The 26202-nt window shown below is 33.7% G+C and overlaps 1 protein-coding gene across 1 annotated transcript in view; it reads right to left on the reverse strand.

Annotated features, from left to right (window-relative positions):
* Positions 1 to 26202, reverse strand: part of SPEF2 (sperm flagellar 2) — a 196026-nt gene that overhangs the window by 144082 nt on the left and 25742 nt on the right. Inside the window, exons 4-7 of the mRNA XM_044681440.1 lie at positions 25842 to 26012; positions 22714 to 22854; positions 20815 to 20879; positions 11788 to 11968 (exon numbers count right to left, since the gene is read on the reverse strand). Coding sequence (XP_044537375.1) covers positions 11788 to 11968; positions 20815 to 20879; positions 22714 to 22854; positions 25842 to 26012 — 558 coding nt within the window. The remainder of the gene's footprint in view (positions 1 to 11787; positions 11969 to 20814; positions 20880 to 22713; positions 22855 to 25841; positions 26013 to 26202) is intronic.

Raw genomic sequence — 26202 nt, forward strand, 5'->3', positions numbered from 1 at the left:
CTATATATATATATATATATATATATATATATATATATATAACTAAACTCTGGCAATTCTGTCCTATACTATGCAACTACACTCTATTATTTCCTACACTATACAACTACACTGTAGTTATTATATCTTACATTATACAACTACATTCAATTATATCTTACACTATGCAACTACGGTGTAGTTGTTATATTCCACACTAATACAATACACTGTAGCTATTAAATACTATACCATACAACTACACTGTAGCTATTATATCCTATGCTATTCAACTACACTCTATTATATACTACACTATACAACTCTACTATAATTATTAAATACTACGCTATAGAATTATACTCTATTATAACTATGCCTTACAACTATACTTTATTATATCCTGCATTATACAACTACACTATTATATCCTACACTATACAATAACTATTAAATACTAGACTATAGAACTATATTATATACTATGCCTTACAACTATACTTTATTATATCCTACATTACACAACTAAAATCTATTATTTCCTACACTATACAACTACACTGTAACTATTATATCCTATACTTTACAATCATACTCTATTATATCTTACAATATACATCTGTACCCTGGATACTATATCCTATACTATTCAACTACGGCTTGGCTATTATATCCATTATTTACTTGAATGGATTCAATCATTAGAGATAGTCTGGGCTTTAACAAACCAGCTTTAGTTTTATTTTTTTTTTCAGTTCTAGGACTCTAGCTTCTACAACATTTCCAGTCATCACTTCTTCACATATATCCCCTCCTTTTCCAAGTTCCCTTTATTTGTTGTCTTTCCCCAATAGAATATGTTTTTCTTGAAGGCTGGGACTCTCTTGCTTGCCTTTTTGTGTATTCTAGTGCTTAGAATTGTGCCTGATGGAGAGTGAGTGCTTCATAAAATGTTCTAATTATTTATTCAAAAATCTAACTGCAGAGGAGTCAGGGAAGAGGAAGACTAGAGCAATGGATTTGGGGGAAAAAAGTTTGTTGAACATCTTACAGCAATTTTGATTTGGTGTTGGGGATAGAAACCAGACTGCCAAAAAGTGAGTAAATGGAAGGAAGTAGAAGTCTAGAGAGTAGACTCTTTTTTAGAAGTCTGGCAGGGAACACTGGGAGAAAAGAGATAAGATGATAGTTGGAGAATTGAGAACTTAAATTGTACCTTTTAAAATCAAATAATCTTAGAGCAAACAAAAAAAATCCCTTAAGTGTTCTACTTTCCCTTCATACTAAGGTGTATTCAACAAGGACAAGAAAATTCATCAAGTTTATCAATATTTGTCTCTTTCATGTTTAAAAAGTAATGAGCCTGGGGGGCAGCTGGGTAGCTCAGTGGATTGAGAGCCAGGCCTAGAGACGGGAGGTCCTAGGTTCAAATCCGGCCTCAGACACTTCCCAGCTGTGTGACCCTGGGCAAGTCACTTGACCCCCATTGCCCACCCTTACCACTCTTCCACCTATAAGTCAATACACAGAAGTTAAGGGTTTAAAATTAAAAAAAAAAAGTAATGAGCCTGCCATGGGTGGGGGGAGTGCAGGGGGTGAAGGGGAAAGTAGGAGCATGAATCATGTAAACATGTTAAGAATGATTATTAATAAATGTTTAAATTTTAAAAAAAAGTAATGAGCCTATGATTTCTACACTTGATTGGTTCTATTTCATAATGGAGAGTAATTCTAAATATTGTATAACGACATTTTTTGTTTGTGTCAAATCAAAGTTAAAGGATTTGGGGTGTATTCAAAAGCCTGTGTTGTCAAGATCTGATTATTTTGACTATGTTAAATAACCAAACATTCATTCATTATTTCTATTTGCTATTTTATCTTGAGAAAATAATTATAGTGAATTGGCCTTTGGTTTATAATGGTAGCTAGTATTGATAAGATTACTTTAAGATTCATAAGGTATATTACATATGTCTTATCATTTCAACCCAGTGAGTTATGTGCTATAATTATTCCCATTGCACAGATGGGGAATCTGAGTCTGATAAATGTCGAATGGCTTGCTTGATTCTGGAATCATATGACTAGTAATTTCCTGAGGCTAGATGTGAATTTGGGTTTTACTGACTCCAATCCAACACTCTTTCTCCTATGCCACCTATTTCAATCTATGACCTTAGTATAAAATACAAGAAGCACCTAGATCCCCTCTCTCATGTTTCAATGAATTCTAACACATAGAAAATGTCACGTATATAGTAGATATTTAAGATCTGCTAAACAAAATTGAAAAATAGAGGGACACAATATTTCCCCTATGAAGGAAGCCCACAGTTTCTCGCTATAGCCACTAGATGGCAATACTGCACTGACCAGAAACACGTTTACTGAGTTTTTTTCCCTAGAGGAAACCAAGGGGCCAAAAAAAAAAAAATTGAAAAACTGACAAAAGGAGGCAGAACTATGAGATTTGGGTACTTTTTGCCATGCAAATGGTAGGGAATGGATAGGAGAAATTAGAAGGAGAAAAATTTTTGTATTTGTATTGGGTACCAAACTGTCATACACTCTATTTTTATTTGCTAAATTGTAGTTTCATAAAATGTAGCAATTTAGGATTAGTATTTTCTCATAACAAATATAAAAGAACACACATTCAAAACATATATACAGTTCAAATGTTTGTTTGCTAGTTTATATGCTGTTTTTTTGAGTCTTTAATTTTTGTAAGCCCTCTCATGTGTAGAGTACCTTAAGAGTTTACACAGCGATTTAACAACAAGTGTTTTCCTCATTTTAGAAGTGAACAAAAAGATCTAGGGAAATTAAACAATTTGTCCAAGGTCACATACATACTTAGTGGAAGAATTAGACATAGAACCTTGGACTTCCAATAATACATAGTGGTAATAGCTAAAAAGCATGTCAAAGTTTGGGGAAAGATGAGTGATAGAATCATTCCTCTTTGCCAGTATGGTAGGATAAAGATGAATAGCAGTAATTCTCCCTGGTGTACTTTCCCCAGCTCTTGCACTGACATAGCTGTCTATCCACTCAAAATAGCAACATCAGAAAGGATAGGACTACACACTAGTGCAATGACTTGTTGTACAATATGCATGTTGGGAATTTTTCTATAATTAAAAAAAAACAGTAATAGCTCTCCATTCCTGGAAACTCTACTTTGTAGCCTTAGTAGAGGTTATCTGCCCTTGGCAAGATGAAAAGCATGAGGAACAGTGCTCTTAAAACAAGGGCATCCCAATGTTTCGAGGACGTTCTAATATTGCTTTGGTGAATATTTTATATAAATAGGATTCTTTAAAAAGTTATCTAATTGCATAATAATTAGAATAATTGGTTAACTGCTGTAGTAAGTGATTATTATTTCTCTTTTCTCAACATTACCTTTTACTTCTAGATATATTTTCAAAAGAGTACTTATTCAGGAATAAGTATAAATGAGTTTAATGGACTAATAATTAGCTTTTGCCACACATTTTCATAGAGAACTAATAGTTTTTGCTAACTTATCTCATCTTCATGATAACATCACCACATTCTCTAAAATACACAATGGAGGAAAGTCAAGACAATACACTGAAAGTGTATTTTTTTAATAAGCTTTTGCCCTAACAAAAGTAAGCCTCTAGTTTCAATTGACTCAAATAAAATTTCTGGATTGTATTTAACCCAGCAGAAAACATACAAACTAAAAGGTAATGTATATTTATGAAAAATAAACCAAAGATGTTGTATTTCATCTTTCCAATGAAACATTCATCTCACACTAAACATAAATGCTTCATTTCAAAAGGTTGAATAAAGCACTTCTTTAGAAAAGATTATAGTTGGTTAATTTGGAGGCATCGAAGAAAGATGAGTGTAGGAACATATCCTGCAGCTAGAACATTTTTCTTTGACTATGAATTAGATATATTTTCTTTCATATTAAATTGGTGCCTCCATTTTAAAGATTTGCACAAATCACATATGTTATTTAGCTTCATTTACATGTTTATTATTGGCCTTGTTCTTGCTAAATCATTTGTGCGATTTGATGGTGTAAGAAATGAAGATCTTTTTCTATCCTTCAAAAAAAACCTTTTTATTCATCAACTTGGCTGGTCTCCTTTCTCTATTGCAGTTTCATTTTTTTTTTTGACTAAAAGTCATTGACTATTCAGGCAATTAACTTGTTTTCTCATACACTTTCCATTATGGCTATCCGTTAACTTGGGGACCATGTTCTGCCTTGTCCTGCCACAAAGGAAGACTACCTCACATCTCAGTGCTTGGACACTCCTCACTTCTGTTTCTTGGAATCTCCCATTTCCCTGAAGACTCAGTTCAAGTGCTGGATTCTGTTGCAAGCTTTTCTTATCCTGCCCAGATGTCTGTGTCTTCTTTTCCCCCAGCTCTGCTTAAAGTTTTGTTTCATATATTCAGAGCTATATACATACATGTGTATGTGTGTATATGTGTTGATTCCAAAATTAGAATGTAAGTTCCTTGAAGATAGGGACTGTCTTATATTCGCCTTTGTATCTCCCACAACCAGCCCTGTCTGACACAGAGTAGGTGTTTCATTTATGTTTATTGACTGCTGTTTCTTGTGACAGTGCTGATGCTCAGCAAAATGTCACTTGATTGTTCTCACTGAAGCACCTTAACGGGTGTCTCATAAAAAGGTGACAAGAAACATTATTACTGTAGACATTATTAACTTTGCTTAAATGGGCACCTGGTTGATAATAATGCCACATTCTCTGGGATTATAGCATTTCTCCCTAATGCTTGGTAGGGGAAATTCAACCCTTAAATTCAAGCAAATTCATAACTGATAAGCCTATTAATTTTTTTTTTTGCTCTTCTTGTTACAGGCAAATAAGCAGTAAATGAAACCTGTTATATTGGATCCTCATTATTTGGCAGCGGGGACATGATTGAATCATGAAAATTAGGCTCTGTCATTTTTTACTAACAGGCAGAGGTTAACAGTAAAATGCCATGCTCTAAAAAAAGTTACAATTTAAAATTCAGTAGTGGTTCACAGTATTTTAATAGGACTTACTGGCATCATTATATTCAGTTAAAGAACACATCATCCAAAAAAAAAACCCAACAAAAAACAAAACCCTAACGAACTTTAATATCAAGGTTCTGGCTTTGTTTCCTAGCAAAGAGAAGGTAGATTTTTGAGGATCTAGAAAAACTTTCCAGAATTTGGTCTCACAGTGTAAAATAAAAATAGCTTCAAGGTTTACAGAGCATTTCACAAATCATATCTCATTTTCTTCACAACAACCCTGAAAGGAAGGCATTGTCATGTTTACAAAATAGAATTTGATGTGGAATGAGTAGTTCAAATTATAGAATGTATATGAAACTGATTTGAAAATTATAAAGCACTGTACATTTTATTGTTTTACTGGGTCTATGATGTGGAGTAGAGAATTTCCAGGGAAACACTTCATCTACCAATAAAAATTGACATGTATCTGAAATTTATGGCTTTGGAAAGCTGACTGGGACACTATGAAGTTAACTGATTTCTTCAAGGTCATATAGCTAGTGTGTATAAAAAGCAGAACTTGAACCCAGGTCCTGATCCTGAGGCCAGATCTTGGGTTTCTATGCCATAGAACAACTTTTTATTAGTTGGATGGATGGAAACATTTGTATCTTAAGGTTAAGCCAGAGCTCTTCCACCAACTATTGGCAAATATTTATCTATATCTATGTATCTATCTATGTATCTATGTATCTATGTATCTATCATCTATCTATCTGTCTGTCTATGCACATATATACATGCATATGTGTATACATACATTATATACATATTTACATTATATATATCATATACATAACAAATATATATTACAAAAAATACACACACACACACACATACATACATACTCTGAAACTAAACTCTGGTAGGTTTTTCTACATCTTTGACAACCTACCTGCCTTCACTTTGCTAGGAAGCATAGTCAGAATGTTGATTTTAAAGTTTTTTTGATGGTGTGTTTTCTAATTATAAATATATGTATGACAACATACATATATCTGTATACATGTGTGCCTTTTTATATATATCCATCCTTTTGAAAAAGATAAAAAGGATATGTATAAATGGAGGTATATATCTATATCTATATCTGTATGTGTGTGTGTATGTACTTCTCGAATGGATGGCAATAGACCTGTGGCAGAGGTAACAAAGAAAAAAGAAAAAAAGGCTGATGAAAGTGAGTGATGTTGACATCAATGAAGGATATGAATTCTCATTCTTTCTCAGTTTTTTCCCCTAGTTTCTTTAAGCTGGGTCTCTGTAGGAACATTTAGAGAGGTTCTCTGTAATTGTGCAAGAGTAGTTTCTGGGTGAGAAAGAATTATACTGGCATGAAAAGAGGGAGAAAGTAAAAGAAAGGAAGGGAGGAAAAAACCACTTGATTTGGACCCAGAAAATCTTTTTCAAATACTTGTTGTATCATCTGCTAATATTGGAAAGCTACTTTAATTATATTTTCACTTCCTTCTCTTTAAAATAAAAAAGTTAAGCTGGAAGATACTTATGGTCCCTTCTGTTTCTGAATCTTATCAGTAGATGAACTTAAGGAGAAACAGGGACATTTGTTTGTGGTGGGGGATGTCTGTGTATGAATAGGAAGATATGTAGTACTTCTTATTCTTGAATGTAGCAATGAAATGTCATGGGATAAAAAACATTATTGGAGTCAGATAGCTATGTAGTTCCAGGGTAGAATCATTTAAGTTCTCTGAATCTGGTTCCTCATTTGTGAAATGGGAATGGAGATATTTGCACTAAATTCCTTTTCCCTATTCTTTGAGCAGTTGTTGTAATGGAAATATTTCATGAATCTATTAAAATATTGATGATAGTGATGTCAATAATGATGATGATGACAGCAATGATGTTTGTGTATGCATGCCAGTAGAGGGGGTATTCATAAAAAAGGCATCACATTCGGAAAAGGCAAGGTAAGTTTCCAGATTGTTTGTGGGCACTAAGATTTGAATTTTTAAAACACAATTTAAAATTTCTACTATGCCAACCTCCTTCAACTAACTCTGAAGAAAGAGATTCAACTTAAAAACAAAACAAAACTTGAGAAATCTGTGGTCTTATGCCAATCCCACTAAATGGTATATGATCTTGAATGTTGCAAAATTTTTCTCAGATTTCTTTTCTTTAAAAAATGAGGGGAACAGAGTTGTAATGTTAGGTAGGACATTATATAAAGTACCATGCCTAAAGTTGCGAGGACCTGAGTTCAAATCTGGCCTCAGACACTTCCTAGCTGTGTGACCTTGGGCAAGTCACTTAACCCCAATTTACCTAACTCTTGCCACTCATCTTAGTAATAATAAAGTATTTTTAACCCTTGCCTTCCATCTTAGAATTAATACAGTGTATTGGTTACAAAACCAAAGAACAGTAAAGGCTAGGCATCAGGGGTTGAGTGACCTGCTCAGGGTCACATAGCTAAGTGTCTGAGATCAAATTTGAACCCAGAACCTCCCATCTCTAGGCTTGGCTCTCAATCCACTTGGGCCACCTAGCTACCCCCTGAAAGTAAGAGTTGGTTGTTTTGTTTTTGTTTTTTAAATGAAGGGCATGTGGACAAGTTGATAAAGAACCTTCTGTCTCAAAATATTCCACAACGTAGTAGTTATTTTTTTGTCTTTTCTAAAAGCATATTTATAGTAATATTATACATAACACATTCTAAAAATATAACATAGCATAAAACACAGTAATATAGTATAGCTATAAAATATAATACTTTTAAAAGCAATATCTATATTCAAATATGACACACATAATATATGTATGAAACAAAAAGGAAATTCAATTCAACAAAACATTTAATGCTTACTATTTGTAAGGCTCTGTGCTATGTATTGCGAACATGAGGACAAAACCAAAATAGTCCCTGTCTATGTATAAAAAGTTCCTCTAAAATTTTCAAAAATGAAAAAAAATATAGGTGAGATATTAAAACCTTTGATTTACAATTTTTAAAACAGCTAGGAAATTGTCATAGAAGTCACCCAATATGCTAAGGGGATGTATTTCCCTAGATCTTTTAAGACTGTGAGGATATCAATGGAATACCTAGTCTGTCTTTCAGTTATTCCCCTGCTCCTACCACCCAATCAGCTACCCTCCTTTTCTGGTCATATGTAAGTTGGGCAATATCCTCTGTATTGTTTCTCTTGAGTAACTCTTTACTTGCAGCCTATTCCCACTCACCATTCCCCTTGATAGTGCTCTTTAATAGTCATTTGGACACTGTGGCATTTTAGGGTTCCTATCCATAGTATCAGTGGAATAATACTGATGTTAAAAAGATGGGTCTTCAGGAACAGCTTTGTGTTTTAGTAGATTAAAAACCGATGTACTAGAGATGTACTAGAGACAGTACATCTTGGGTTCAAATTAGGCCTCAGATACTTCACAGCTTTGTGATCCTTGGTAAGTCACTTAACCCCTATTGCCTTGCCCTTTCAACTTTTTTGTCTTAGAATTGATATTCAGTATTCATTCCAAAAGAGAAGGTGAGCTTTTTTTTTTTAAAAAAAAGATAGATTTTGGTTTCTGAGAGGTGTTTGAAGTCATTAAAAGAATGATTTGTTGTTGGTCAGTTGTTTTAGTTATGTCCAATTCTTCATGACCCCATTTGGGGTTTTGGGGGCAAAGATACTGGAGTGCTTTGCCATTTTCTTCTCCAGATCATTTTATGGATGAAGAAATGGAGGGTTGAGTGACTTGACCAGGATCCCACAGCTAGTAAGTGTCTGAGGTTGGATTTGAGTTTAGGTTTTCCTAACTCTATGATAGTAATAAAAATAATAAATATAAATGATATAAATGGGTCCCACTCTCTCTCACCTTCAACAAATACAGCTTCTTACTGTTTTATTAAAATGTAGTACTCTTTATCTTCCACTCTCTTTTTATATAAATTAATTTCTATTCTAAACTGTAGTTATCATTGGCTGCCGTATCTCTTGGTTGGGAAAAGAAAACCAAGTGTCTGATGTATGTAGGGTCTTCTTTTCTCACTGTGACATCTGATTTGTAATCAAAGTTCCTTAAGAACTGGTGATAGTCTGTGAATAATTGTTCTCTTATCTACTTGCCATTTTTAGCTCCAATAATTTGTCTGAGTCAGGAAAGAATTAATTCAACTGCTTCTAGAGCTTTTTTGTCATTTTGATTTTGATCTTGGCTATTTATAACAAGTCAGTGTCTGACTATACACATATCTTTTTCCTATCTGCTCGGGTAGGATTTTATTTCATTTATGTGACTCCATTTGTTTGTCCTGCCTAGAATTTCCCCAATGCTCCTCTTGGATCAAGTATTTGTGACACAGAAGCATAAAGACCTGAGTATTCTGAATTTCAAGAAATCTTTGCCTTTCCACATTTCATGCTATGGAACCATTTTTTCAAATATATTTTTCACTCTCCTCCTATATATCCATTTTCTCAGTGAAACTGCTGAATATTAAAGTATGTGTTAATTTAATTTGGAAAGTCTTATTGACTAGCAAGATTTTGATACTTCTCATGACTCAAGAACTGATATAGTACTTAAGTTACAGTGGAAGTGTGGTACAGTAGAAAGAGGAACAGAATAAGACCTTATTTAGCACCTGTTACACACCAGACACTGTACTAAGCACTTTACAAATCTCTAACTCAGTTATCCCCCCAATCCTATAAAGTAAGTGCTTTTGCTATTCCCATTACAACTGAAGAAATTGAGGCAAATAGCTTAAGGCAGTTGTTCAGGGTCACACAACTAGAAAATATTTAAGGCTAGATTTGAAACCAGGTCTTCCTGACTCCAGGGCCAGCACTTTATGCACTGAGTTACCTAGCTGCCCACTATTTCAAACTGGAAGACCTGGGTTAAAATACTGACTGCCACTTATTCCTTGTGTAACAGAAGTAAATCATGGTGAATAAAGTCACTTTTCTGGAGAGTGGGACTAGATGATCTCTAAGGTCACTTCCGAATCTACACCTATTACCTCCTGATCTTCCTCCCAATCTTTTAGCAAAAGATCATCAGGAACACTTAAGAACTAACCCTAGACATGTCATTGAAATGATGTTGCTCATTGCTTTTATAGAGATGATGAAGCAAAATCCAGGAGCTCCTGTAGTTCCTCTGCAAGGAGAATCTATAAGTCTTTCTACCTTTTAGCTTCAAATTCCTCTTGCCTTCTTTTTCTTTTATAATGAAATATCAAGGTTGATTGGTTTCATTGTCTCTCTTTGAATGTCCACTGTCTAGCCATGGGAAATAACCTTTCTTATTTATAGTGCCATCAGGTAAGTCAATACTTAGAAAGTAGGTGCTTGCTAATGCTCCCCCATTCTTTTCTGCCAGCCTATCATGATCACTATAGAAATTCAAGAGGGATATAGGGGTGAGTGATGAAGAAGAGGAGGCATACAAGACTAAAGAGCTCTTTGTAGTTTTCTTTGTTTCATGGATTACTCTGTCCAAAAAAATTCTTCAGAAAGTGGCCAATCTAAATGATGCTTTCTTTCCTTGTATTAGCTAGTCTGGTCTTAAGAATCAGACGTAAGAATCTTTTTCTGAGACCATATTTGGGGCCTTTCCAGCATAGCAGAAGATGGCTAAGCTTGCATTTTTCTGTTCTAATCTCAGAAGACTAGAGACATTCCTATGATCAACACTATGTGTTCATGATGATAACTTGCAAAAAAATGCAGGGAAGATCAGTAGGATAATAGATTAAAACTTCATGCTGCAAGAAAGAATGAGATGGGGCATGTAGGTGGTTCAATGGACAGAATCAGGCCTGGAGATGGGAGGTCCTGGGTTCAAATCTATCCTCAGACACTTCCTAGCTGTGTGATACTGGGCAAGTAACTTAAACCCCATTGCCTAGTCCTTATGGCTCTTCTGCCTTGGAACTAATACTTAATATTGATTCTAAGACAAAAGGTAAAGGTTAAAAAAAGAGAATGGATAATAGATGAACTTTGGATATGCATGTGTGTATACATATCAGTTAATTATATATCCAAATACAATATAATATATAATTAGAGAGAGAAAATGATAGAAAGTGAACTAAAGTAATATTCTGACATTACATTATATCTTGAAGATGACCTTCCCAAAGTATACATCAGTGGAGGCAAGTTCTGGCAGATTCTACAAAAAGTCAGAAAAGTTTCCTCCACAAATTTGGTAAAGACCAGGAAAGGCTAGTACAGAGAAGGCACATTACCAGAAAAATGGCCACAGCAGTTCCATCACAACTCTAACAACTCTTAAAGTTATGGGGAGGTTATAATCTGGGTCATGATCTGAAGATCCATAATAATAGAGTTAAGGGATTATTGTTTGAATAGTTAATATAACTTTAAATAATTATTGGCTTTAAAATTGTTGTTGATTTTATAGCCCTATGAGCTAAAATTTTAAAATATACTATCATATCTACTGAGAAAAGACTCTAATTCTCAAAGAAAGTCCCACCTTTATTTTTCACTAAGAGAACCAATGGTGATTGACTATATGTTCAATTTTGACATATAGTATGAATTCAGGTTGGCTGAAGTGGAGTCATAATTAGATCATTTAAAAAATAAAACTACTTCAGATGATTAAGAACACTGAAAAAATAAGATTTAAAATTTATGAAGTAAATAAAAGTATTTTATTAAAGTTAAAAAAAGAGTTTAAAATTTTATGTTATGGAATATAAGCCTAAATAATCTTACCTCTTGTGCTTCATGGGCTATTAATTGATCCATTAACAACTTCCTGCGTCTTTTCTCCCTTTGTTCCCGGGCTAAGGTATCTTCCTCTAGACGTTTTTGAATTTTTTTAATGTATTCCTCATCTGAATATGTGCTTAACAAGTCAGCAGTTGTCTGGGCTGCCGAAGGAACTTTTGATCCACTAGGAAGAATATTTTTTACAAAAGACATAATATTATAATTCTTTGCATAGGGAATTGCTACATTAATTTAATAGAAGGTTTTGAAACATAGATATTCCTCATCTGTAAAATGAGATGGAGAAGGAAATGACAAACCATTCTAGTATCTTTGCCAAGAAAACGCCAAATGAGATCATAAAGGTGACTGAAAAGACAACAAAAACAACAATTTGATTAATTTTGGAACATAGACATCTCACTGAATAGTAGAAGTTCAGTGCCATGAGTATATTTTATATATTTTATATACTTTAATGACCTTTGTTGCCAGATCCCTCCCTGCCCTTTTTCACTCTCCTGTTATATCTTCTAATCGAACACAATCTCCTTCTCCTCTCTCTTTACTCAATCTCACTGTTCCTGTTTTACTGTTCTTTTATTTCACTTTAACTACTGTTCCTCTCTTCCCTTGCCTCTGTATTAATAATCTTTGTCTTGTTATTGAGAGCAGCAGTATTCAGTTGATTTGTAACTCGGGAGATAGGGTTGTACTACCTCTACAAGAGCATACCAAGCAAATTTCCACAATATCAGCTACTAGATATGGTTTGAGGGTAGAAGGCAGCTGGGTGGCACACTGGATTTGGAGTTAGGAGGAACTAAGTTCACATTCTAGCTCAGTAAATTGCCAGCTATATGACTCTAGGGAAGTCAGTTAACCTCTCTGCCAGTCTCAATTTCCTCATCTGTAAAATAGCACCTGGCATACAGGTTCAGTAGTACATTAGCTTAACCAAAGGGCTTATTCTTAGGATCGAATGGAACAATATATGTAAAGTGCTGTGACAATCTGAAAATACCATATAAACATTGCCCGTTGGGATTGGGGAGGAAGAGAGTATTGCTATTCCTCTCTCACCTTTGGATGTATAACTTAATTTGGAAGCAAAATAGGAATTGTAGAGAACATCTATCATAGGAAAACTGTTTCTAACATTGCAAAAAAAGTGTTATTTATTTAGAATGCCACCCACTCCCATAGTAGGCTCAGTTTAACCTTTCTCCATGGTCCTCTAAGACAAAATCAGGTGTTTTCAGTTCTTTTACCTACTCCTTGAATGAAGAAGCATGTAGAGGTAAAAAAACCTAACTTGTTGTGGGTCATTTAGAGGTTTGGAATGGAATTTCCTGCTTTATGCAAAAAAAGGCAAAGATAAATTGGCAAGTTGTATAAAGGGGGAAAAAATCTAAATGCTTAAAATGCTTCTGAATAACTGAGGGCAACCCAGCAAGAATCTACTAAGTACCTGCTATATGTAAGGCATTGTGTCCTCAAGGAGTTTACATGCTGTTGGAGAAAGAAGAACCATAGCATGCCAAGCAGTGATCTAGGAGGGGAGAAAATCTCTGGAGACTACTTAAAATTAATGGTATGTAGTAGCACAAAAGCCAATTCTTACTTTTCTGAGCTGCATTAAAATAAAAGTATAGTTACAAAAGTGAACATAAAACTTTATAACTCAGTGGCTTTTATCTCTCCCCACTTGAGCTTCTTAAAAGTCTTAATGAATAATGAATCTGGTTTTCACTTTCTTTCTCTTTCTTGCTTAATTATCTTTTTAATACTCGTCCTTAGGAGTAGTGATAGAAGCAGCTGAGAATAGGTAGAGTTTTTCTACAAGTTTCTTAGTCCCTTTGCAATATTGCTTTCCTCTCTCCTATCCTAATGAAATAACTATCTCAAAGATTAGCAAAAGTCCAGTTACCAATCCCAGTGGCCTTTCCTTCTATCCCTAGCCAGTCTTCAACCTCTTTGAACTAGCTATAGAGAATCAATCTTTGATCCTGGATACTCCATATACCCTTAGCTGCAGAAACTCCACATTCAAGTAATTCCTCTCTTGACAGTCCCTTGAATGGGTTAGAGATCAGGAGGGGTTGGGGGCTTAGAATTGTGAACTGAGTAGGCACAAAGACACAGAACAGTTACAGGATGGAGAGATATGAGCTGAGTCAAAAGTATTATTGGAATTCATTGAATAATCACTGGGTTCATCATAATCTGTTCAATGTGATCTTGGAAGGAGGTCGCCAATGGATTAAATCGGGGATCTATGCTTGATCCTGATTTATTAAACATTTTTTTCAGAATTGGAAAAAGGAACATATGGCATATATATCAAATTTTCAGATAACATAAAAATGGATGGCTAGCGTACTAGATGATAGAGTCAGTATCCACAATAATATTAAAGGCTAGAAATTGAACTGAATAAGAAGAAATTTCATAGGGAAAAATATAAAGCCTTACATTAGGGTTCAAGAAATCAGTTTCACAAATGACAATGGTTTGAAAAAGATTCTGTAGTTCAAGGTACCACATGCACAAGATGAGACTCCACCATGATGTGGAAGCCATTAAATCAAATATAACCTTGAGTTCCATTAATAAAGTCATACCTTCCAGGAATTGGAAAATGATAGCCTCGTTAATTTACATCTGAACGATTATTATCATTTTATATAGTATAGTTTGGGGAAATTACATTAGTTTTAAATTTTTTGCCACCTTTGTTTTTGTAGAAGTACAAAGGTTTCTTTATAAACTAGGAAACACACAAAGGAGGGAGCCTTGATGATTAATGGTTTCACATTCTTCAAATATATGCCATAGAAGGATCAGTTGAAGGAAGTAGGTAAGGTTACTGTAAAAAAGAGTTTAGAGAAAGTCTGATAGTTGTCTTCAAGAATCTAAAAGGCTATTGTGTGAAAGAAGATTTAGATTTGTTTTGTTTGGTATCAGAAAGCCAAACTAGGAACATTTATTGGAAATTGCAAAGATGCATATTTAGAGCATAGTATAAAGAAAAACACTCTAAAGGGTCTATTCAGGAAGTACCTCTTCCAAAAATGGAAACTGTTGTATTTCCTCTAATTGGTGGTCTTCAGGCAAAGGCTGGATAAATATATGTCAAGATGTGCTGCAGTAAAGATACTTTTTGGGGGGAATAATTTGGATTAAGATGGCTATTGAGAATTCTTCTGATTCTGAAACTCTTTGATGCCATTCTTCTTATATTTGCTCCTGCCTCTCTTTCTCCACTGCTACAGAAACTAATTAGCACATTATTTAACCTATTGCCTATATCCTTTTAAATTTTTTAATGGTTGTTACTGTCTTTCATTTTTATTCATCATTAAACTGATTGTAGTTCTAAAGACTTTTAAGTCTGTTTTATTCTATACTATTATCATTGAGCAAACTATTCTAGTTCTTCTCACTTCAATCTGTATCAGTTCAAAAAGGTTTCCTAATTTCTTCTGAAATTCTCCATTTCATGATTTTTATGGCATAATAATACTCCATTAAGTTCACATCACAATTTTTAAAAACTATTTACCTTCCTTAGATTCCAGAGAGATGCTTTAAATATTTGTGTCTATATAGATCCTTTCTTTGATTTCTTTGGCAAGTAGGTTATTGGTACATTAGCTTAGCCAAAGGTGATATACAGTATAATGCCTTCTGCCATAGTTTCAAATTGTTTCCCAGAATGGCTTGTCCAAATCATAGCTCTACCAACAATTTTGATGTGCTTGATTTCCCACAGCAACCTTAACATTTGTCATTTTTTTGCTTTCTTTTCCAATCTCATAATTATGATTATGAATTATATTTATGATTGTCAAAATTATTTTAATATAAATTATATCTTTATATAATTATATGTGCATATAATTATTAGTGATCTTTTCAAATGATTATCAAATCCTTGGATTTCTTCCTTAAAACTTGTTTGTAACATTTTTGTTCATTTATTAGAGAATGGCTCTTAGTTTTATACGTATATATGTACCTGTGTAGTATGTGTATATATACATATATTAAGTAGATATATTTAAGTTGATTTCTTACATGTTTTGGAAATTAGGCCTTTATCAGAGACTCTTGTTGCAAATATTTTCCCCTGTCACTTAGTTGCTTCTATTTTTTATTACATTAGGTTTATTTGTGCAACCCCCCTTAATTTTATATTATCAACATGATTTGTTATATTTACAGCCTTCCTTATATTTAACCAAACCTGCAACTCTGGAATTAACCTAGCTTGATCATATGATATATTTTTTTCAAATTAATATGTTATTGTAGCTTATTTGCCAATATTTTATTTAAAATGCTTACATTATATGAAACTATGCCTAAAGGGCTATTAAACTCTGCATATCATTACTAGGCCCCCTGAAATGTTCTATCCAGGTGCGACATTATTCCTAATCTGACAAATACAATGAGTAGGATACAATACAATGAAACTTCAAAAGAGTTGCCTTAGAAACAGACTGATAGATAAGCATTTCCTTTCCTTTGGCCCCCTCTTTAAAAAGTTTGTCCATCACTGCTCTAAAGAGATTTTTTAAAAAAGGACTTATATGTACAAAGATATAGCAGCTCTTTTTTGGTGCCAAAGAATGGGGAATTGAGAAGATACCCCTTGATTGGGAAATGGTTATACAAGCTGTTTGTTGTATATGATTGTGATAGAATACTATTGAACTACAAGAAATGTAAGATGCTTTCAGAAAAACCTGGAAAGATTTACATAAAACTGATAAATGAAGTGAAAAGAACCAGGAAAACATTGTATATTATAATAATAACAACAATATTGTATGATGACCAACTGTGAATGACTTAGCTGTTTTCAGAAATACAATGATGTAAGACAATTTGAAAAGTCTTCTAATGACAAATGCTATCCACTTGCAGAGAAAGAACTGATGGCTGAATGCAGATCAAAGCATATTTTTTCAAAACTTTTATTTTTCTTTACTTTTTTATCTATTTTCTTTCACAGCATTACTAACATGGAAATATGTTTTTCATGACTGTACATATATGAACTATATAAAATTGCTTGCTTTCTCAGTAAGGGGGATATAGAGATAGTTTGGAACTTAAGATTTTTAAAAAATGAATGTTGAAAATTGTTTTTGCAAGTAATTGGAAAAAATAAAATATTTTAAAATGTTCATATCAATATTCATTAGGATTTGGTTTGGAGTTTTTTTCCTCTGCTTTATCTCTCCTTGGCTTTGCTTTAAATACCACATTTATATCATAGAAACATATTGGAAGAGTATCTTTTCTTCTTATTATAAACCATTTATGAATGTTTCAGAGAAGTCATTTGTGTCCATATGGTCCTGAATTATTTTTCCATTGGGAATTCATTTATTGCTTGCTTAATCTCACCTTTTCCCATATTAGGTTATTAGTCAATAAATAGTAAGTCAACAAACATTTATGTCTACACTACTAATATGCCAAGCACTGTATTAAGCACTCAGCTACAAAGGCAAAAGATAGCTCCTGCTCTCAAAAAGCTCATAATTTAACAGGGTAAGACAACAACAAGCAAACAGGTATATGCAAATGAGCCATATACAAGATAAATAAAAAAAGTAATTTTAAGAAAGGCAAGGTACTAAAATTAGGAAGGATTGGGGAAAGCTTTCAGTAAAAGATGAGATTTAAGTTGGTACTTAAAGGAATCCAGGGAGATTGTTAGTAGAGGATAGAGAGTGATCCAGGGGAAAAGCCTAGAGCCAAGAAATGGAGTGTTTTATTCATGGAATAACCGAGAGGTCAGTGTCACTGGACAGAAGAGGGTGTGGAGGAGTAAGATGTAAAGAGAATGGAAAAATGGGATGAGGACAGGTAATGAAGGTCTTTGAACACTAGAGGATTAAAAAAAAAGCTAACATTTCTGTAGTGCTTACTATGAGCCAGTCAGTATGCTAAGTGCTATACAAACATCAGGGAATCTTGGTGTCCTTATGTTTAAAATTCAAGTACTGGTACTATTATGCCATAAATGTGGCACGTAGATAAAGTAGATATTGCATAAAGTTCTGTTTAGCTCTAAATTCTGTGTTCTTACAAATTCACTCTCAGGACCACTCATTAAATTTTATCTTCTACATTTGTGGAAACATTCACCATTAACAAAGTTGTTGTTGTTTTCCCAACAATTCCAACAACTAAAAATGTCTTCATGAATCCATATGAGATTTGAGCCCCAAAGATTCTATTTAGTTAAAATCAAAAAGCATTTCTCACATTTCTCAAGTGGCTACTATGTCCAGGTGCTGTGCTAGGCACTGAGAATTCAATGCTTTTAAAGAGAAAAATAAAAAAAAATGTATATGTAATTCTAGGGATAATTCTCAAGGAGTTTTACCCCTTAACTAAATATTTATTCATCTTTGAGTTGTTCAAGGATGTGAGACATACTAGAGAGAGTTGCAGGTGGACTCAGAGGACTTCCCTTCTTTCTCAGTGAATAGGTCCCTGGAGCCAAACTGAGAAGTCAGTCCAGCCAGGGGCCTGGGTGTCCATGGGGAGCTTTAGAGATGACTGTCTATGACCTCAGAGTTGGGACGGACAGGCCAGAGCTTCCATGTATTGTGAGAGGGAGGAAAAAGAATCCCAACCTATAGTTGGCTCATTGGAACCAAGGAGGAGAGACAAGGACAACGTTCCCACCCATCCCTCAGCTCCGGTTGGGAATGGAATAGGAAGGGCCCGATAATTTGGATTAGGGGAGGTCCTGGCTCAGTCATATTGGTGCTAAACATTGACTTTTCCACATATCTGCTAGCAGTAGAGAGTTTGTAAAACCCGTCAACTTTCTATATCAGTTACTAGGATAAAAGCAGAAGTCTGTAAGATCAACAAGAGGAAAAGGCATTTTTGCTGGAACTATAGCATCTTCTCTTCTAATCTAGAAATATATCCTTTGCCTCACTTTCACAGCTATTCCTAGCAATGTGGAGACCTCAGGGAAAGATATAACTCTCTGCTGACAGATTCAATGTGTACTTCTCTCCCTCAGCCAGAGGACTAGCATTTCCAGGCCATCTCACACCATCTTTCTGAGTACAGCTGATCAGGACAAACATGATATTCTGGTCCTGGACGACCCAACTTTAGTAGATTTGGCCACTGCCTTAATGGCATTAAAAGAGAGGGCTCTATCATAGAGGCAGGATATTCCTCATTTTAACCTCATACTGACTCTGAGAAATAGATGCTATTTTAAACCCCATTTTATAACTGAGGAAACTGAGGCAAATAGAGAATATGTAACTTGCCTACAGTCATAAATCTATTAAGAGTCTGTAGTAGAATTTTAACCCAGGTTCAAATTCATGATGCTAGGCCTTTATCCACTGTATCACCCAATTTTCTTTGTTATTTAAATAGTTAATTCCTTCTTTTGTTAATCTCCATATTATAAGTAAGTATTCACCTGTTTTCTCTAACATAAATTTTATTAGCAGATACTTGGGGAAAATAGTTTCTAATAAATTCTTTCATTTCCTCTTTAAAACATTGTTAGCTTTCTTTTTTGATATGATTAATTTGGTTTTCTTCTCTTTTCAAATATAGTCAACTTTTTTTGGTTAGTTTTTTAAAACTACTTTCTAGTTTTATTTATAAATTCAATAGGCATTTTTGCTCTCCATTGAACTAATTTCATCTTTGCCATGATTTCCATTTTGTTATTTAACTAGGTCTTTTTATTTCATTTTTGTTGCTCATTTTTTTAATTTGAACATCAAAATTAATTGATTTTTTCCTTTTACTCACAAAAATTTTAGAGATGTAAATATTCACCTCAGAACTACTTTCCTTGTGTCTCCTAAATTTTGGTACATTTCATTATTGAACATTATTGTTATCTTCTTTGATTAAAATTTGTTCTGTTTTTACACTGTGTTCTTTGATACTCTAGATCAGTGATTCCCAAGTGGGGGCTACCACCCCATGGTGGGTGCTGCAATGATCCAGAAGGGTGGTGATGGCCACAGGTGCATTTATCTTTACTATTAATTTCTATTAAAATTAAAAAATTAATTTCCAGGGGACTAAGTAATATTTTTTTTGGAAAGGGGGCAGTAGGCCAAAAAAGTTTGGGAACCACTGCTCTAGATATTTAGAATTGTGAACTGCTTATATTCTAAAGGGGTTTCTTAGCTCCACTTTCTTTCCTCCAAGTCTCCTTCATACTGCTAGCCAGATTAACCTTTTTTACATTGATCTTCTGCTCAGAATTCTTAAATATAGTTCCCAGCCTCCTACAGGGTAGAAACTAAACTCTTATACAGCATTGAAGGCCCTACACAGACTAGCATCACCCTAGATTTTTAGCTTTATCTCATTATACTATTCCACTGACCCTATATGCCAGTCAATTAAATTACTCTGGTACTTGAACAGAATCTACACTTTTTATCCTGTGTGCTTTTACTCACATACTGTTCCAAAAGCCCCTAATATACCAGTTATCCTTCATCTGTGGGGCTATTACCCATCCAATTCAACTACAATTTACAAAGCCTTAATCAATGCCCCACACCCAATGTTATCACTTTTTTCCTTTTAATCTTACCAGGTAAATTGTTTTATACTATTCTACTGCACCTATTATGCACTACTATGGATCTTAATTTATGTGACATATTCTTAGGGATGTGTTGGTAAATGTTAAGCAACTGGATCTCCTGGTGAAAAAACATACGTATTACATACTTTAAAATTTAATCTGCATTATTAACATCACTTTCCAAAGCCTAGACAAACAAGGAAATAATAAATCAAGCTGGTTTGTAGTATCTGTCAATTTTCAAAATATAAATGTTCACACTCCAAATTTAATAATTAACTCTTGTAAGATGGTGTGCATTGGCTTCAACATGACCCTGTTTATTCTTCTATTAGAATGTCAGTTTCTACTAGAAATTCAGTCCTATAAAAAAGAACATAATTTACTCATTATTAAGTTAGTTTGAATCTTACCTGCCTTTGGCCTCAAGCTCCTTTTTAATTAGCATTTCAAACTTCTGAATTTCATTCAGCACATCCTAAAGAAAATATATACTATTATTTTAGTATATATGTTACTATATAAACTATATATAATTGTGTCTAAAACACATATAGGTACTATATATTATTATATCTAAAAACAAAGGCATTGAATTACCACATTAGAATTTATAAAGTGATATGCATATTAGGCTATAGTAAGACGTCATTAATTGTTTTAATTATGGTCATGGTGAGTTTGAATTAGTAAGAAGACTAAATTATAGAATTTAAAAAGAAATATTAATTTCTTACTTTTAGTAACACAATGGTTGCCCAAGAAGTCACAAGAACCTCCATAATCAATCTCAATCAGTATTCCATCAAGACCAAAATCCTATGTATAATATTGACATGTGGAACATTTTTGTTGAAAAGTAAGTTCTCTTAAAACCTAATTTACTGATGATAAGAAAATATACATTTACATTAAATTGGCCATTTAATGTACCACCAATTTAATGTAAATATATATATTTCCTTTTGTTTTTATTTAAACATTTTAAATATTTTTCTGAAACCTCATTTGTGCTATGTCCTAGAAATTGTTTTCGCACATAAGAGAGAAAAAGAAATTGAACTTTGTATTGAAATGAAATCTGAAAAACAAAAGACCCTTCCCACCTAGATATAGGTGATATATTTTTAATATTACAAAATAAAAAGGAAAATTCCTATGAAAGATAGTATGTCTTAGTGGACTACATAGCTATGGAATAAGAACATTCATTTAATGGGTTACTGTCTATAATAATAACAATAGAACCAAGAACGACAATATTTACATAGCAACTACTATATTCCAGGCACTATGCTAAGTGCCTTAAAATACTATTTCATTTATTCCTGTGGAGTAACCATTGGGATATAGGTACTGCTATTATCTCCATTTTATCCCTGAAGAAACTGAGGCAAACAGGTGACATGACTTACCAAGGCTTACACAGCTAATAAGTATCTGAGACTATATTTGAACTCAGGTCTTCCTGACTCCTCGTCCAGTCGGTCTTTCCACTAAGCCAGCTAGTTTTCTCATGGAATATTTAAAGACCAGTAAAGTCTACCAAGAGTAGGGTCAATTGCTTTCATCCAAATGTAATTAGAGTCTACTCACCCAGTGTAATGACTGATAGGGTTAGGGGCGATTTAGAAAAAAATTTCTTGTCTCCTCTAGGACTTGGAGTGTAAGAACTTGAATCTGTTCTGACTATACTCATTTTTTTCCCCAAATATAATTTTAATTTGTCAAAAGAGTTAAGGAACATTTCAAATCCATGAGCTCATTTGACCTTGAACACAGTCCTATGAAGTAAATTGCCTTATTTTCTCTATTTTCTCAGGTGAAAAGTCTGAAGCTCAGAAATGTGACCTCCAATATAATAGCAGAGACAGAGACAGAAATATCATTTTATTTTTGTGGCCCTTAGTTACTTCAATTGTAAAGTACATGGGTCAGATAAAATGAATTATTTAGTCCCTTTAAACTTTATGATTCTTTGGTTTAACAATATCAGATTAAAGTAGGATAAATGTAGATAAAGAGATGTGAGCCTTACCAATAATTGTTGCTTGGGTCAGAAAGAATAAAAAAAAAGAAAAGAAAAAGAAAAAAAGTTGCGAGATTATATATAAATTACATATAATCATCATTATTATGTAAAGTCACATATATTATAATTATATATGAATTATATATATAATCATTTATATTATTACGTATATAAATTACATCTAATTCACCATATATGTTAAAGTACAATATGCTTTTAAAATTCAATACTTGGGTAATGTGATATAAAATTACAAAAAAAAATAAATAAGATTACTAACTTCTTCCTCTTTTTTCTTCATCATCATTTTGTGGATCTCAATAGATTTCAAAGTACGATTGGGTACTGCTTTGGGAATCTGTAAAATGGCTGCTTGGATTCTAGCCATCATTTCATGTTGTCGTCTTCTTCCCAGACGCTGCTGTGTGTTTACATAGAAAATCAATTTTTTTGTCAGTTCTTCAGAAGGACCCTCTACATGCTAGTTAATATTCACCCATAGAAAATTTCATAGCATGGCTCAAAGAAATTGATGTCCTTTACATGTAGAATGAATATTCTAAAACATATTTGTATGATCTGATGAGTTTTCAAAGAGCAATGTGTTAGCAACAGGTAAACTAGGCCTGACAACTTAGTGTCCTCTCATTCCACAATATTTTGTGGGAAATGGTGGTTGGGTTGTCGTGGCAACCCTTTGAAGGATAAGAAAGTTGCAGTTTCTAGACTGTCATATAATGGGTAAGTGATTAAGTATTTTCATCCTGATGGAACACTGGCAGAAAAATACGTCTATAAGAAAGACAGAAGTTTATTTGAAGATTCTGGAAGATTTCCTGCTGAATCCAGGTTAATTAATAAGCCCATGAACAATTCAATCATATTTAAATAATGAACTGCATTATTCAAAACCCTGAATTATTAGTGTTGATTATTCCTTATATTCAAGGGATAATTATTTTGTGAGAAACAGAATTAGTAGAGCATGGTTAAAAGGAAAAAAATATACTTTTTTTCAATGAAAGTTAAAGATTTTTTTTAAAATTAAACTTGGGGCCTCTTCTGATAATAATCATGTGCTTATCTTGATAGAATGCCCAAGATTTTAATATAAAATGTAAATTATGACTCAAATTATTATTGTAATAAGTAATATCAACTCATCAGGCAAAATGTTGGGATTTGAAATATCATTAAAATTCAATTCAATAGAAATGGATATTTGGGGGAATGCCTTTTTTTGTTGGGGAGGAACCAGTTCCATTTTAGACAGGCTGAATTTGAGATACTTACTGGTCTTCTAGGAGATATTCAACAGGCTAGTGACAACAGGAGACCCAGGTTCAGGAGAGATGTGGGCTGGACACACACAAGCACACACATACATATATACATACATACATACACACACATAAATATATATACATATAATACCTACACCCACGAAAGCAGAAAAGAAAGGATAAAATACAAATGGAAACAGGAAATGGAGCAAAGCCCTTCTTAAAGGGGTGGGAAATAGATGGTGATCTAGCAAAGATGATACAGAAGGATTAGACAGGAGGAAAATCAACATAGAGAAGTTTCATGGAAGTCAGAGGAAGAAAAGATATCCCATTAAAGGGAATATCCAGTCTAGATCAGATTTTAGAGAATTCAAGGAGGCTGATGACAAAGAAAAAGTCAATGGATATAACAACATAAAGATCTTTTGTAAAATTAAAGATAACAGAGCAGTGAGGTTGAAAGTCAAATGGCAAAAGATATTGGAGAGAGAAGTGAGAAAATGGAAGCAGAGATAATTTTGTTAGCAGTCATCCAAAAAGTTAATAATTCATTTGCTATACTAATAACTATGCAAGTTTATTTTTCTGCCATCTCCTTTCTACAAAACTTTTTTTTGGCACTTAGTAGATTTATGTCAGAAAGAAAAACAAAAGTTGATTTTTTTGAGAAAAATAAGAATTTAAAAGATAAGTATTCAATATATAACAATAAATTTTTATTTTCTACAACAATATTCTTTTCTCAGAAATAAATAAGCCTCATTTTATTATTTTTTCTTACAAAAATTATGGCTTTAAAATTTACTTGATGTTTCTTTCTCTCCCTCCTTTCCTCTCTGTGTGTGTGTCTCTCTCTCTTTCCCCAGACTTCCTGATTTTAAATTTGGTAATAAAATGTTTCATTGGTAGTCTCTTTCAATTCGAGTATTTAATGGCATCTAAACGGAGAATTGTACCCCCATTGCAATGCAAGCAGTAGTCTGACAAAACGCTTAGTTCCTTGTTAAAACAGAAGCAGGCGCTGAAATAGCATGCTTTTGGAGAACCTAATTCTTTGCCTTCTTTGAGCTATATGAATCACAAAGTTTTATAGTTATGTTTGTCTTTTAAATTTGTTTCCTTTGAGGATTCCTTATGACAACTACTAATTAGCAGAACTGCATTCATATCAAACATAGTAATTTCTTAGCATTGTAAGCACAAGAATCAAAAGAAGAACAGATTTACAATGGAATAGGAATTATAATTTTATGCCTATAGTATACACCCCCATGTTAACTAGCATCCTAAAATCCTCCTAAAAGTCTTCAATGATTTCAAATACCATTTTAAAAATTCTTACTTTCCATCAAAGAATCAATACTGTGTATTGGTTCCAAGGCAGAAGAGCAGTTAGGGCAGGGCAATGGGAGTTAAGTGACTTGCCCAGGGTCACACAGCTAGAAAGCATCTGAGGCCAATTCTGAACCCAGGACTTCCTGTCTCTGGACCTGGTTTTCATTCTGCTGAGCCATCTAGCTGTTCCCCAAATACCACTTTCTTATTTAGTTCTAAAAAGGTATATGAATTCATTAAAGATCTCTTAAGGTAATTTTAGATCTGGCAAGAGGGTGATCAAAGCAAGGATGAAAAGGATGGCAAGAGGCTGCTGGGGCAATTTATAAGGGGGAGCAAAGGGGATCTAGAGGAATAGACTTTCCACAGAGGAAATGGGGGAGGAAGAGGAGAAGTAAAGCAGGGCAGATTGCGGAAAAGCATGAGGAGGTTCCCAAAAGGAGGGGATCCTGCCAGTTCTAGCCACATTTGCTTTCTGTCTCAGTGATGGTCCTTATTTGACCTTTTGTATTGGTTAATGATGGCAGGACCCACTCTTCCACAAATGGTAGTAGCTCTCAAGATCACAGTGGCAGGCTCTGTCAGCATATACAGGAGGAATTCTCCTCATCCCTCCAGAAAACAACAACTCTTGGAAAAGACTTCCAGAAGGGCTGAGAAGATGTAGCTTTGCATGTTGCTGCTCATATCAAGTACACTATAGGCAGAAAATTACAATTGGCACCCTATGCGATCTCTTTGACTTTATCGCATCAAAATGTTTCTGAAAAATACTATTTCATAGAACCTTTTCAAGATCTTGAATTCTTTGTTCTTCCTGGAACTTTTCAAATTTTCGTATATTTTGAAAATGAACACGAGCAATTTTTTCTTCCATTTTTTTATACTTTGCTTCAAACTTTTCTGAAACTCGTCTTAGATTCAAATCAGTTTGCCGAGGCACCAGGTTCTTAAGTCTCTAAATGAAGAAAGCATTTCCAAAGATGCTAGGGTTAGAAATTAATAGGCTTATTTGTCTTTTAAACTACAATTTCACAACAAAAATTAAAATAAAAAGCAATGAATAATTTGAACAGATTTTTAAAATAATTTACTCACAAAAATATCTTTGAAAATATTAGTTACATAGTCAAAGGAAAATGTAGAAA

The sequence above is a fragment of the Gracilinanus agilis genome, chromosome 1 (assembly GCF_016433145.1).
Source record: "Gracilinanus agilis isolate LMUSP501 chromosome 1, AgileGrace, whole genome shotgun sequence".
NCBI lineage: Eukaryota > Metazoa > Chordata > Mammalia > Didelphimorphia > Didelphidae > Gracilinanus > Gracilinanus agilis.